The following is a 14,246-nucleotide window of genomic DNA, read 5'->3' as shown; positions in this document are numbered from 1 at the left end:
AAATATTATGGCAATTTCTTTTTTTATTATTTACTATAGTCCTACTAGACCTCAGGAAATTACATCTGGCCAGAGAAGATCACAGGTTCTACTGAACGTGAAGGAGGCCTACTGGGGGGAAGCCACACTGTGTGTTATAGGCTCAATATGTCAGTTTGACACATTCAGTAGATCCCGTGATCTTTTGTGGCCAGATGTAATTTCTTGGGGTCTAGTAGGACTATAGTATATAATAAAAAAATAAATCGCTATACAATTTTGTAAAAAAAAATACATATTTAGCCCCATGCTCGAATGCCCCCGCCCCCCTGTCAAAACAGCTAAAATCCCTAAAACGAAAGAAAGCAGCAAATGGGAAAAAAAAGAACACTCATCCTTTACTTTCTCTAATAACATCCTAAAACATGAACCTTGGTTGAAAAAAACTAAAGTTGTCCTTTAAAGGTATATTCAGTGATTTGACTTAATCTAAATATCACTTATTTTTTCTTTTTTTCTGGATAATCCTACCTACTATAGAGTGTGCTGACCATATAAGGAGTTCCTCCCTGTCCCCAGTGAGCCCCTGGGGTCAAAAAACCCTAGTTTCAGTTTTGGTGGCGGGTGGCAAAGCCTTCATCCAATCAGGATGAGAGGGGCCTTCCTCCAATCATGATCGAGTGGGGGCGGGCCTTGGTGCACATGCTGTTGGCCTGTTGCACTTCCCCCCACTGTAGAGCGTGCATGTGCACATTTTGTTACCGGGGCGGACTGGGTGGTTTTCCAAATCACTCAAATCACTGAATGCTCCTTTAAGTAAAGCAGATGTTTAACAATAATTGAACTTGTGTAAAATGGTTTGGTTTCATTTTACACTCGAGAGTTAAAGATTTATAAGGGTCCATTTGTACCAACTCTATCATTTAGCTGGGGACCATCTGGAACCTCCTCAAGGACCACTGGTGGTCCCCCCGACCACTGGTTGAGAACCACTGGCAGACACAGTATACCAGATACAGAAACATGCATGCAAAAACACGACAAGTAAAGTCGTCTTCTCAAGAGCTTTTAATCATACATAGAAATTAAGTTCAACAGTACCATTCGTTTAGAATGTTTTAGCAGTATGTATATTTAGTGTAAAGAGCATTACTTTTTTTTTGTGATGAGGAATATCCATAGGGATGATGATAGAAGCTTTCAGAACTACACCAGGGAGATAAAGAGAGCGAAGAGCTGAGAAGAGACAGGAGTACATGACTAAGTTGCAACACCTCAGACTACATTTTTAAACACCTCAAAAGGCGACATTTATCTGTGGTTTATGTACCAGTGTCCGTTCTCGATTATGTCATTGTATTTTTTTTCTTTTTTTTTACATTTTTGAACGACTTCCTACTGAAGAGCAGCATTGAAATTTGAATCATTTTTGAAAACAAAATATTGACATATAGTGTCACTAGCTCCGTTTGATCAATGCCCTATGGTGGAGCAACTCCTATCAAAGTTGAGCGGTTCTTGTATGGTATCTCTTACTTGTGAAAGCCGTATGTAATTTGCGGGGCAATCGCTTTACATCGGTTCTGACACAATAGGTGGCTGGGGATGGTGCGAGCTGGAGTGGAACACATTACTGCAATGAAGTGTGGCATTGTAGGCATGGAAAAGATTGACCGCATTCGTCCGTCCGTCCCTCTGTCTTTCGATCCATTTATCCATCTATCCATAAATCCGTCCATCGATCATTTGACCACTCAGGAAAAAAAATAAAAAATAAAAACATCATCACGAGACAGTTATTTGTGCTACCTCATAAGCGTCAGAACATTTCCAATTGGCAACAGTCCCAAGCAAAGAAATGTAATCGATGAAACGAGGAGAGAAAAAAATAAAAATAAAACACATGTACTGGACAGGAAGTTGAACAGATAAATCCCAGAAGCGTCGGTCCATGCCTTTTTTTAGAGTAGCTAGGCTAGCTTCTCTCCTGGGGAGTGTGTGTGGGGAGAGGGTTCTGCCAGTTCTTTTTTGTTTTTACGGCTTCGCCTCAGTAGGAGGCTAGCCGTCTATAAGGGGGGTGTGTGTGTGCGTGTGTGTGTGTGTCTGTGTGTGTGTGTTTTTCCAGAACTAATCTCACAAAGCGCTGGACTGATCACCGCCACAATTCCAGTAGGCCATCTTAATTATTTCCTTTTCCTTTCACCGAAACCGTCAAAGCTTCAGTTTATGCTGCGTATGTGTGTATGTATGTGTATTTATGCTGTTTGTGTGTTGAGTTGGTAAGAGCAGTAAGAGGACTTCAACTTCCCAGGGCCGGTAATGATGGAAGCTGCTGTTGTTGTTGTTGCAGTAGCGGTGGAGGCATTACGGTGGCGCACAGGCGGGCGCTCACACGCGATGAGCAGAGAGACCGCGTGTGGGCTTAAGGCTGGGAGGAGGTGCTGGAGGGCTGCTGCTGCTGCTGCATGGCTACCACCGATGAGGCTGCCACGTGCTGGGACATGGCTGCCGGGGAGGACATGGACTGGACCATGGGCTGGGCTGGCGGTGGCAGCTGTGGCTGCTGAAGCTGCTGGGCCCCCGAGTGCGTGTTGGGGGAAGGCGGGGGCGTCGGACGTTTGAACTTGTCGGGACTGGCGCTTCTTCGCGGGGACGGCCTCTGTTGGCGGCAGGCGAGAAACAAAGAGAGGGAGGGTAGAGAGAGAAAAACAAAATTGACAGGAGATATTTACAAGAGTGTCAGTGGTCCATTTTGCATGATTTATGTTTGTGTTGTCATGTTGCAAGCATCATGCATTCTGTGGTCTTGGTAAACAGGTTCTGTCTATGGTTTGTGTGTATCGCTTTCTCTGCTGGCCGTAGGCTCTAGTTCAAAGGTCAAAGGTCCAGAGCTCTAGGATGTGCGGGGTCACTGCTTCTAGTTTGGTATATGGCGACAGTCATTTGCCTTTAAATCTAATTTGCACTCTATTTGAGGGAAGTGACCATGTCACGAGATGGGGTGGGGGGCAATGCTGTAAAAACCTAATATTTCATATTCTAACAGAAATATCAAAATAAATGACAAATGACAAATGAATGACAAAATTGACAAAATTAAATAATGAAAAAACAAAAAACAAAAACAAACGGCTGACTAGTCAACTTTGTTTTGTCAGACAGACATGACCCAAATAGTTCAAATATTTCAAACTATTGTGTCAAACGTAAATTCCACACAACCCAAACATCAGTGCCCTTGACCCCTGACTATATGTCATGTCGGTAGACTGGGACGTGTCTGCTGGAGAATGTTTACAGCAGGTACAAAATGCAAGCTCATAAATGACAAATAGGATTGATAAATAACTAGATAATGGCATAAACACAGCTCGTCTTAAAAAAAAGACTTGTGGTAAACAAATGTGTTTTGTAAAAATGTGTGAACATTTGTGTGAACAACTAATCAATATTACCATTTGTCTTTTCTTAAATGGAGTCTCAATTGTAAATAAGTCATTCACTTAGACTAGACAATAGGCCAAAAATCCCATTCACCTTCACATATTAAGTATAAGTGATATTTTTTTGGTGAGATTTTAGTGTTCCAGTTCCAATTTTGTCTGCTCATTTATTTGTGCCAGTGCCATCATAGCATCTTAAATTAATTCTCCCTCACAATAGCCCTACCAGGATTGGCAGCTAGCATCCACGCCATCAACAATCCAGCCAATCCCCTTCACCTGAGAGTGCAACAATTAACTAGTCCAATCAGCGAGATATGTTGCACATGTACGGTGAAACAGCTCTCAGTCAGTACATACAGTAATGCAAACAAAGATTCTGCCATAACATCACAAAACCCAGCATGTTAAAAGTAAATACAGAACTCAACTTCCTATTCAATTTAAGTGAACACCAGTTTTGGCCCTCGTTGCCACCGAATCCCATTATAAATAAAAGAAAATTAAATTATATTGTGCATGTAATGTGCATGTCATCACCTGACATGCAGATTAGAGCAATTTTCAAAATATGGATTAAAAAAAAAAAAAAAAGAAGAATATTAAAAAAATATATATATATATATATAATTTTTTTTCCCAAAAAGGCGTCCAAAGGCGCCAATGGCACTCGCGGCCACCAGGGACAGGCGTCCAAAGGCGTCCTGTGGCACTGAGACAGTTAATATTTGAAGATCCGTGGATCCAGTATGGGTCTTTTTACTCTTTGTCCTACTGCAAATAGCTTATTTTTATTTAACCTTTATTTAACCAGTGAAATCACATTGAGACCATAGTCTCTTTTACAAGTGCGCACTGGCCAAGAGAAGAGGCAAATAAATGTTACACAGCTCTGCCAGTAACAACAAATACAGGACATGACAAGACAAACATATGACATCCGTAATACCAAAAACCTACTACCAGGGAGACTCAGAGAGAGTCTAAATAGCTAACCAAGTACAGACTAAAAAGACTAATAAGAACAATACATCAAGAAACTACTAAGCTAACATAAAACTAAGAACACAGCAATTGCTAATCGTCAAAGCAGGAGCAATGGCTGGAGAGTGTGCCAGAGGCAAGCCTCTTAAAAGTCACTAGGGGGATCAAGGAAGCCAATTTTAATCTGGTCTGTAGATCGTTCCACGCCCAGGGCCCAAAAAAACACAAGGTTTTTTTTCCCCTGCCTCAGATTTGGTGTTGGGTACGATATAGCGCATCCAGGCATTTGATCTGAGGTTAAGCGAGTTTTGGACTAGTTCAAATTGAGAACTAAGCTTAACCCATTTTGAGCAGGAACCCCTTTTGGTGGTTACATACATTGTTATAATTTAGCTATTGAAAAATAGCAGATCTACAAGCTCATAGCGCGCCACCGAGTGGCGCGCTATGAACTTGTAGGTCTGCTATTTTTGAAAAATCGTGAAAATGTGCCTCAAATCTTTCCGAAAATTGTCATGATTTAGATTTTTTTTTTTTTTTTCGACGTCAGGCCTGAATGGGTTAATCATTATGAATTGCCAGAATTTTGCTTAGTTTGCGTTCCTTTATATCAATTAGGCTATTTTTGGATGATCATTTTCTAATCAATGACGCAAAGGAGAAAGACGTCTCGCCAAGTGAACTATTGACACCATGAGGTAATTCACTAGGGGTGACCTTGATTATGGGGGGGTGGGGGTACATTTTTTATGGCAATAAAACATATGACGACGGTGCAGGGTAAGGCACACAGGCTGAAAGGTGCAGCTCAAAATAAATGACAAAATTAAATAGTGAAAAAAGAAAAAAAAGAAAACAAACGGCTGACTAGTCAACTTTGTTTTGTCAAAGACATGACCCAAATAGTTCAAATATTCGAACTATTGTGTCAAACGTAAATTCCACACAACCCAAACATCAGTGCCCTTGACCCCTGACTATATGTCATGTCTGTAGACTGGGACGTGCCTGCTGGAGAATGTTTACAGCAGGTACAAAATGCAAGCTCATAAATGACAAATAGGATTGATAAACAACTAGATAATGGCATAATAATTGACACCTTACTACCAGGCCATCATCCTTCCTGTTGAAATATTCGTGGAAAATCTTAAGATGGCCTCATAAATGTCGTAGGTGTTCCATCCTTCTGTCTGTAGTGTGTGTGTGTTTTATTTTACACACTTGACTCCCCAACTGTACTTCTTACAGTATGGGAGGGAGCCAGGGAGGTCAAACATTTAGAAAACTGTATATGTCACAACCGCACACAAAAAATCACTGTGAAGTGAGGGGGCTCTTATCGTCATAAATCACATTCCGAGCTCATCAAATAAAATCATCACTATGGGACACACACACTCACAGGAGGGCCTAGTATACAGTACATACACATAGGAAAACAGGCAAACTAAAATGCCATAATGAACAGATAAAATTACTAATGTAAGACAAAGTAACAAAAATAATGCATAAAAACAAGTGGCTGCTCCAGTAACAGCCAGCTGGCACTGGTCTTGGCGCGCACGCACGCACACACGCACGCACGCACGCACGCACGCACGCACGCACGCACGCACAAGCACGCCTAGTATACAGTACATACACATAGGAAAACAGGCAAACTAAAATGCCATAATTAACAGATAAAATAACTAATGTAAGACAAAGTAACAAAAAAAGAATGCATAAAAACAAGTGGCTGCTCCAGTAACAGCCAGCTGGCACTGGTCTTGGCACCAAGCTTATCTTTCTTTCAAGGCTGAGAGAAAGAGAACAGTAGTATATTGCACAGCTTCCTAAACAAGGTGGGCCATAATCTAGACTCTGTTGCTATTCCTAGCAATCCGTTTCTCTCTGTTGGTCTATGATGGACCCACTAGTCTCTCTATATAAACAGGTTTCCCAACCTCATCCAAACAGGGACCTAATGCCTTTAGTTTCATCTACCGTGTACCACAGATACGGCCTGATTGGGGACCTACTCCTTTCAATATACAAATATAAAAGTTGAAAGAACACAATATCCTGTTGATCAGGGCAGGAATGATTCCTGTCTCGATGAGTTGGAATTTTCATCAATAAAGCCTGTTCTTCACTTATAACTTTCTGAATGGCCGAATCATGTTTTGTATCCTGCCGGACCCAGGAGCACTTCTGTAGCCTACTCGCAGTGTTTGCATGATTAGCTCCGGACACAAGAAACACAGGACCAACCCTCTTGGCTAGACTCCTTGTCGTCGATCAATTTGAATAATCTGATTCACCTAAATTCGACTTTCTAACCTGTGGAAATGAATGTGAGAATCACATTATTCACACAATCTCACAATTCATATCATGGCTCGACACCACCGTCCATAGACTAGAAGAAGGGAGGGAGGCTGGGGAGGTAGAGCTGCATTTCCTCAGAGGAAAAGTATGGGAAAAAACTGGAGGGGAAGAAGGATGGGGGGGGGAAAGAGCGTGTGATCCCCCAGATTGAGCTGTTGACCGATGTTAATCCCCGGGTGTTCTGAACGGTGACAGAGGGAACAAGCTGACCTGGACTATACCACATCAAAGTGGGATCTTATGAAATGCCTTGAGGGCAAATGTTATCCTCTGGCTAAGGTCATGTTATATAATATTTGACGGTATAGTTTTTAAGTCATTACGGCACCCTGTTCCCCTTGAGGCTAGCCGACTAGAAGAGCAACTGTCCATGTGTGTGTGTGTGTGTGTGTGTGTGTGTGTGTCTCTCTCGCTCTGTGTCTGGAGCAAACAGTAGGACCGATGAGTACCAACGTTATTCTGCATGCCCAGTAGGTCAAAGTACCTACTAATGCTTTGGATGTCAAAGGGACTTTCATGCTGAGATGTCTTGAACTTAACATTATTTAACTCACATTTTGTGATGTTATAGACATCGTCAAGACAACCTACATCACTGGCCAGTGGCCACAGTCTGAGATCCACATGCAGCCACATACCATGTGGATCCTGACATCATCCTGACACCAATGCAATGTACAGTATTTAGAAAAGGTTGCTCTGAAAGTTTAACCCATTCTGGGCGGGAACCCCTTTTGGTGTTTTATAGCATTATGTTATACTTTAGCTATTGAACAATAGCAGATCTACAAGGGTCTGCTATTTTTGAAAAATCGTGAAAATGTGCCTGAAGTCTTTGAATATATGTTCTTTCAGAGCGAGTTTTTAACTCAAATCTTTGCTACTGAGAGGGTCCCTGGAACTACATGACATGAATATGTTTGAGAACAACTGACATAGAAACATGTTTTTTTCAGAAAAGACATTTTTTAAATTTCGAAGTCAGGCCTAAATGGGTTAATGACAATAACAATATTGGAAATATTGATGGTGAACAATGTACATGCAGTAGAAATAATGCTTTTTGGCGGGCTGACATGCTACTTAACAGTTCAGTGACTCTACCCACAGCAGTGGTGCTTTGGACAGAGAACTGGAAACGGCATGGCAGACAGAACAGGCTATGGAATGGATGGTCTCAACAGACTGGTCATTCCAGGTATTCTCCACAACATTACCAAATGTAACGTGTGTTGTGTTGTGGAGGGATATATATATATCCTATACCTATATAATATATATTAGGACTGATAATAAATCATACTGGTTTTCCAAAAGAGGCTAGATTATATGAAGGAGCAAGGGATTTCTAATGGTAGATTCTAGTAGGTGTCAGAGATTTGATCTAGACATGATGGGACCCAGTGACCTGAATACACACACACAGACAGACTGGGAAAGATTCTCAGGCCAAGAGAGACGTGGACATTTTCTATTGCCTAATGAAAGGTGACCAGACACTTGCCAAGTTGAGTCAGAGAGGGGCTATTCTTCTACCTGTTATGTGTATAAGCCTTACTTAACCCAGAAAGTCAAACTCTCATATTGCTAATTTTGCTATTGGCTGGAAGGGCAGCGAGGGCAGGTCTTCACTCAGTAGAATAAGTAGAAGCCCTAGAAGAATACCCTACTATATAAAAGTGTAAATTAATGGAACCATAATTAAAATGAAGTAAACAACACATTTGAAAGAAGGCTTAAAAATGGCAGCGTTTTAAATTATTAGTATTACCCAAAGAGTAATGTAAATGAATGTGTGTGTGTGTGTGTGTGTGTGTGTGTATATATATATATATACACACACACACACACACACACACACACACACACACACACACACACACACACACACACACACACACACACACACACACACACACACACACACACACACACACACACACACACACACACACACACACACACACACACACACACACACACACACACATATATACACACACACATTTATTTTTTTCAATCAATTATTGAGAACAATTAAGTTTTCATGAAGTTCTCAAGTCTCCATGAAGCCTTGAATTCATGGAGATTTATTGTTTTTGTCGCATTCCTAATTCAATCATTTGATGTCTGGGTCTCCTACTGACCGGTGAACCGGTCATCAAATTATTGGCTTAGAGATTCACAAGGACAGAAATAACCATGTTCCTGCAACAGTGACATTTGTACTAGCCTGCGTTTGACTCGAAACAACGCAGCCTCTAACTTTAGATGCCCCTCAATGGGTGATTCAATTCTGGGGTCTATCGGATGATGGATTCAAAACAAGCACCTTACTCAAAGCTGGAGGAGGAGTAGCAAAAAGTGTGTTCTGAAGAAAATATGGCCTTTATGGGGTTTTTGCATGAGCCAAAGCTTCCACGGAAATAGTTTTGATTGCATGACCAGGCCACGGTTCAAATGTAAAGCAGCCTGAATAGTGCCACCGTGAGGTCGACGTAGTGTTTTCCTTGGCCTACTGGCAGTGCGCACAAATGGATGTCAATCACTGACAAGGTGTTTTCCGAGATTAGCTGTGCAAACGCATGCATGCATGCACGCGCTGAAACATAATCTCTGATTCCCGGACTGATTTGGAATCCACTTGTTACAATTTGAGCCATAATCTTTTCCAGCATTTCTTCTTTGTTTCAATATGTGTCAGTGTGAGGGAGACAGGAGAATGACACACATCCACATCAGGGAGTTGAAACCGGGGACAGGATGAAGAGGGAAAAAAATGCCGTCTTCATCGTGTCCTCGGTTCAACTCCCTGACGTGGATGTGTGTCATTCTCTTGGCCCATGTAGTATGCACCCCCCACCCTCCCACCACCACCAGCATCATTTAACCCATTTTGACCTGAGATCAGATTCTAAAAATGTCTTCTACATCCTGACAGTTTTCTGAAAAAGCTATGTTTCTATGTCAGTGGTTCTTCGATTTTTCAAAAATAGCAGACCTACAAGCTCGTAGCGCACCACTCGGTGGCGCGCTATGAGCTTGTAGACCTGCTATTTTTCAATAGCTAAAGCATAACATAATGCTAACACCAAAACGGGTTCCCGCCCCAAAATGGGTTAACTTTTTTTTTCCACCCAGTGTCCATTATTTAATGTAATCCTGGTTGCTACACTTCCTCTGCCAACCTGGGGGTCCTTTTATGCATGAGGAGTCCAAGCTGCTTCTTTTCAACTGACAGGGGGGGGGGGGGTGTCCCTGTCCGGACGTAGCGCATGGAAGGAACACGTTATTCCAACCAGTTCCTTTCCCCTCCATCAGGCACCCCGGCTGGCCAGGGGGAGGTAGTTTAGAGACCAGGATTACTGCATGTTTTTTTATAGGGGACACAGGGAGAACATGCAAACTCCACACAGAAAGGCCATTTCGGGGCAATGTGGCACAGTCGGTAGTGCTGTCGCCTCACAGCTAGAATGTCCTGGGTTCGATTCCTGCTCGGGGCGCTGTGGGCGCTTTGGGTGCTGGCGGCGTGTTTCCTCCTCCGCGTCATCAGTGCCCATACCCGAGGCAGGGTTGGCGAAAGGGCCTTTCTGTGTGGAGTTTGCATGTTCTTCCCGTGTCCCCTAGGGTAGGTACCCTCACAAAAAACATGCAGTAATCCTGGTCTCTAAACTGCCTCCCCCTGGCCAGCCGGGGCGCCTGATGGAGGGGAAAGGAACTGGTTAGAATAACGTGTTCCTTCAACGTGCTACGTCCAACAAGGGAAACTCCCCCCTGTCAGGTGTAAAGGAGCAACTTGGACACTCAGGCATGAAGGAAGCATGAGTTCAAGTCCGTTGCTCTCCCCATGTCCCCCATATATGGGGACTAGGTTGGCGGAGGGTGTGTAGAGCACAGGATCACATTAGATAATTGACACAGGGGTGAAAAATGGGTTACAAAATCGTGGGATAAAAATTATAATATAAAAAAAGAAAGGCCATTTCGCCAAACCCCGCCTTGGGTATGGGCACTGATGACGTGGAGGAGGGAACACACGCCCAGTGCCCACAGCGCCCCCAGCGGGAATCGAACCCAGGACCTTCTAGCTGTGAGGCGACAGCACTGCCGACTGTTCCACCGTCCGGGGACATCCCTTACTGATAACAACGCATACGGGCAGGGTATTCTTGCGTCATCAGGGCTTCTGAGCAGCCGGGCGGGGTTTTCCTGGGGGCTACGGTGGATCCATAATAACTTCCATAATCCTACTACTTCCTCATATTTCTCTTTGTTGTATCGTTCCAATTTGGCATGACAACAACTACTGAATGCATGGATGGATTTTCAAAATGATTTTTTCCCCCCACAAAAGCACAACGGAGGGCTCTCTCGTTACCAACGATCTGGTGTGCGATCTGTGAATATTCTAAACGTGAGTAAAAACACATGGAAGGCAATGGTGGGAAAATAAATGCCATTGCCATGACAGACAACACCAGCCCCACAGGGATGGTTACATAAGAACATAATAAGAAAGGATGATATTGAACGTTTATGGACAATCCATAATCCCCACTACAAAGATAGTGGAGATAAGATAAACACTTGCACTCTCTCTGGTTTTAATATGGGGTTAAGAGGAGTCAGCTATCACCTCCATCTCTCAATGGATCAATACACACACTGCATCTAGAGCAAAAGGACATTACTGAGGCCTTTGGCACCAGTGCACCACCACTCTAATCTGATAAATGCTCCAAAGTGTGCGATTCTACGATGTAAACCAAAACAATCTGCACAGAGATCGACCCCGTTGTTTTCCCTTTTGCATGTTTTTCTCTGCAGGATGGTAGAAAAAAGGAGGGCGGAGCCCTGCAGGAGGACAATGCACGGTGAAAGAATTGTGATCCGAGATGTCACCCTACGATGCATTAGGATCCAGGCTTCCCCACTGGATAAGATAATAACATGGCTTACTGTACCAAAACAACATTATTCATACAATGTTGTTCATTGTATAGAGCCACAATATGGTCCCTATAGTGGGCTGTCAAACCAGGAAGTTATGCAGGAACGCCTACTGAGTGGCAAAAAACTACTTTCTGGCGTTGACAGCCCATACATCCACACAGAAAAGTCATATCTGATTGCATTAAACAATGTTAAACAATGTTAAACTCACTTTGCATGTTGCTTTGCCACTCGATTTGCCACTCGATGTGCCATTCACTTTAAGCATGCGCATACCCTCTATTCTACCAAAATAACTTTGGTTATAGAACTGGCTCCATTCTAAATTCTTGGAACCTTGGTGCTCTCACGGAACTGCCGGACATTTTTTTTGTTCCAGTTACAAACCTACTTTGTTCCAGTTACAAACCTACTTTGTTCCTACTTTGTTCCAGTTACAAACCTACTTTGTTCCAGTTACAAACCTACTTTGTTCCTACTTTGTTCCAGTTACAAACCTACTTTGTTCCTACTTTGTTCCAGTTACAAACCTACTTTGTTCCAGTTACAAACCTACTTTGTTCCTACTTTGTTCCAGTTACAAACCTACTTTGTTCCAGTTACAAACCTACTTTGTTCCTACTTTGTTCCAGTTACAAACCTACTTTGTTCCTACTTTGTTCCAGTTACAAACCTACTTTGTTCCTACTTTGTTCCAGTTACAAACCTACTTTGTTCCTACTTTGTTCCAGTTACAAACCTACTTTGTTCCAGTTACAAACCTACTTTGTTCCTACTTTGTTCCAGTTACAAACCTACTTTGTTCCTACTTTGTTCCAGTTACAAACCTACTTTGTTCCTACTTTGTTCCAGTTACAAACCTACTTTGTTCCTACTTTGTTCCAGTTACAAACCTACTTTGTTCCAGTTACAAACCTACTTTGTTCCTACTTTGTTCCAGTTACAAACCTACTTTGTTCCAGTTACAAACCTACTTTGTTCCTACTTTGTTCCAGTTACAAACCTACTTTGTTCCTACTTTGTTCCAGTTACAAACCTACTTTGTTCCTACTTTGTTCCAGTTACAAACCTACTTTGTTCCTACTTTGTTCCAGTTACAAACCTACTTTGTTCCAGTTACAAACCTACTTTGTTCCTACTTTGTTCCAGTTACAAACCTACTTTGTTCCTACTTTGTTCCAGTTACAAACCTACTTTGTTCCTACTTTGTTCCAGTTACAAACCTACTTTGTTCCTACTTTGTTCCAGTTACAAACCTACTTTGTTCCTACTTTGTTCCAGTTACAAACCTACTTTGTTCCAGTTACAAACCTACTTTGTTCCTACTTTGTTCCAGTTACAAACCTACTTTGTTCCTACTTTGTTCCAGTTACAAACCTACTTTGTTCCTACTTTGTTCCAGTTACAAACCTACTTTGTTCCTACTTTGTTCCAGTTACAAACCTACTCTGAACCAACATTTTCAGTGAAAACACTCAATAGTAGGCGGGAAAAAAGAACCGAACCGGTTCAACCCCGGTGGATAAGGGGCCTATGGGAGCTTAACAGGAACATGGTTAGACAGTACAACCGTGGGATTGAAGGGACCCTGTATATTCACTGCTTGCAAACTGGACAGGGTACTCACTGCTACGGCGTGGGAGGTTCCGTGGACGTGCAGAGCGGGTGCATTGAAGTGGGAGATGCCGGCTCGGGACAAAGTAGCCGGGGGGGTGAAGCCAACCGTGTGGGTGCCGTACGACAAACCTGGAATGAGAGACAAGAGTTGGTGTCCGACGACAGTTACATTACGTGCCATAATACAGGCAATAACAGTGCCAAATCTGCCAATGTCTTTACAGTGCTCTTGGACCAAATGGGAATGTAACAAATTAAAGTGCCTAAAATGGTGAAAACAATGAGCGAGGATTGGATGATGTTGACTTTGGTTCAGCAGCTTATAAAATGTATGATTCCATAAACACGTTTGGTTTTACAACTTATATGATTAACCCATTGATGCCTGGTGCAACCTATACGTTGTTCTACCCTTGATGCCGGCGCTCTCTCTGTGTCTCATCAGCTATTGTTATAATTTAGCTATTGAAAAATAGCAGATCTACAAGCTCATAGCGCGCCACCGAGTGGCGCGCTATGAACTTGTAGGTCTGCTATTTTTGAAAAAACATAACTATTTAAAAAAATAATGAATCAAAATTTGAAGGTTTTCAGAAACCTTAGGTCAGGCCCTAGAAGGCGTTCCCAGATTCAGCCTCAGGTATCAATGGGTTAAGATATTGTAGCTATGGCACAGAATTCCCCATGTTCCAGGGTTTCTCACTCAATAGCCATAAAACTGAATAGCAATGACGTCAAACCACCTGTGGAGAATTTGTTTTGCACAATTAGGCAAGTAGGCAACTTGCAGGGGATAACACACACTCACTACAGTACATACCCAGAGGCACCACTTGCCTACTCTTTCATGAAATGTATGCAATGGCACACGTCAATTCCATTTGACATTCACATCAG

General features: G+C 42.5%; 1 protein-coding gene across 1 annotated transcript in view; it reads right to left on the bottom strand.

Annotated features, from left to right (window-relative positions):
• Positions 1–1,029: 1,029 nt before the first annotated feature.
• Positions 1,030–14,246, bottom strand: part of LOC306931588 (coiled-coil domain-containing protein 6-like) — a 42,370-nt gene continuing 29,153 nt past the window's right edge. The window contains exons 8-9 of the mRNA XM_079513021.1: positions 13,360–13,478; positions 1,030–2,638 (exon numbers count right to left, since the gene is read on the bottom strand). Of these exons, the coding sequence (XP_079369147.1) occupies positions 2,402–2,638; positions 13,360–13,478 (356 nt within the window). The 3' untranslated portion in view covers positions 1,030–2,401. The remainder of the gene's footprint in view (positions 2,639–13,359; positions 13,479–14,246) is intronic.

This window comes from Electrona antarctica (genome assembly GCF_951216825.1).
Source record: "Electrona antarctica genome assembly, chromosome: 10".
Taxonomy (NCBI): domain Eukaryota; kingdom Metazoa; phylum Chordata; class Actinopteri; order Myctophiformes; family Myctophidae; genus Electrona; species Electrona antarctica.
This window is presented reverse-complemented; position numbering and strand designations above follow the sequence as displayed.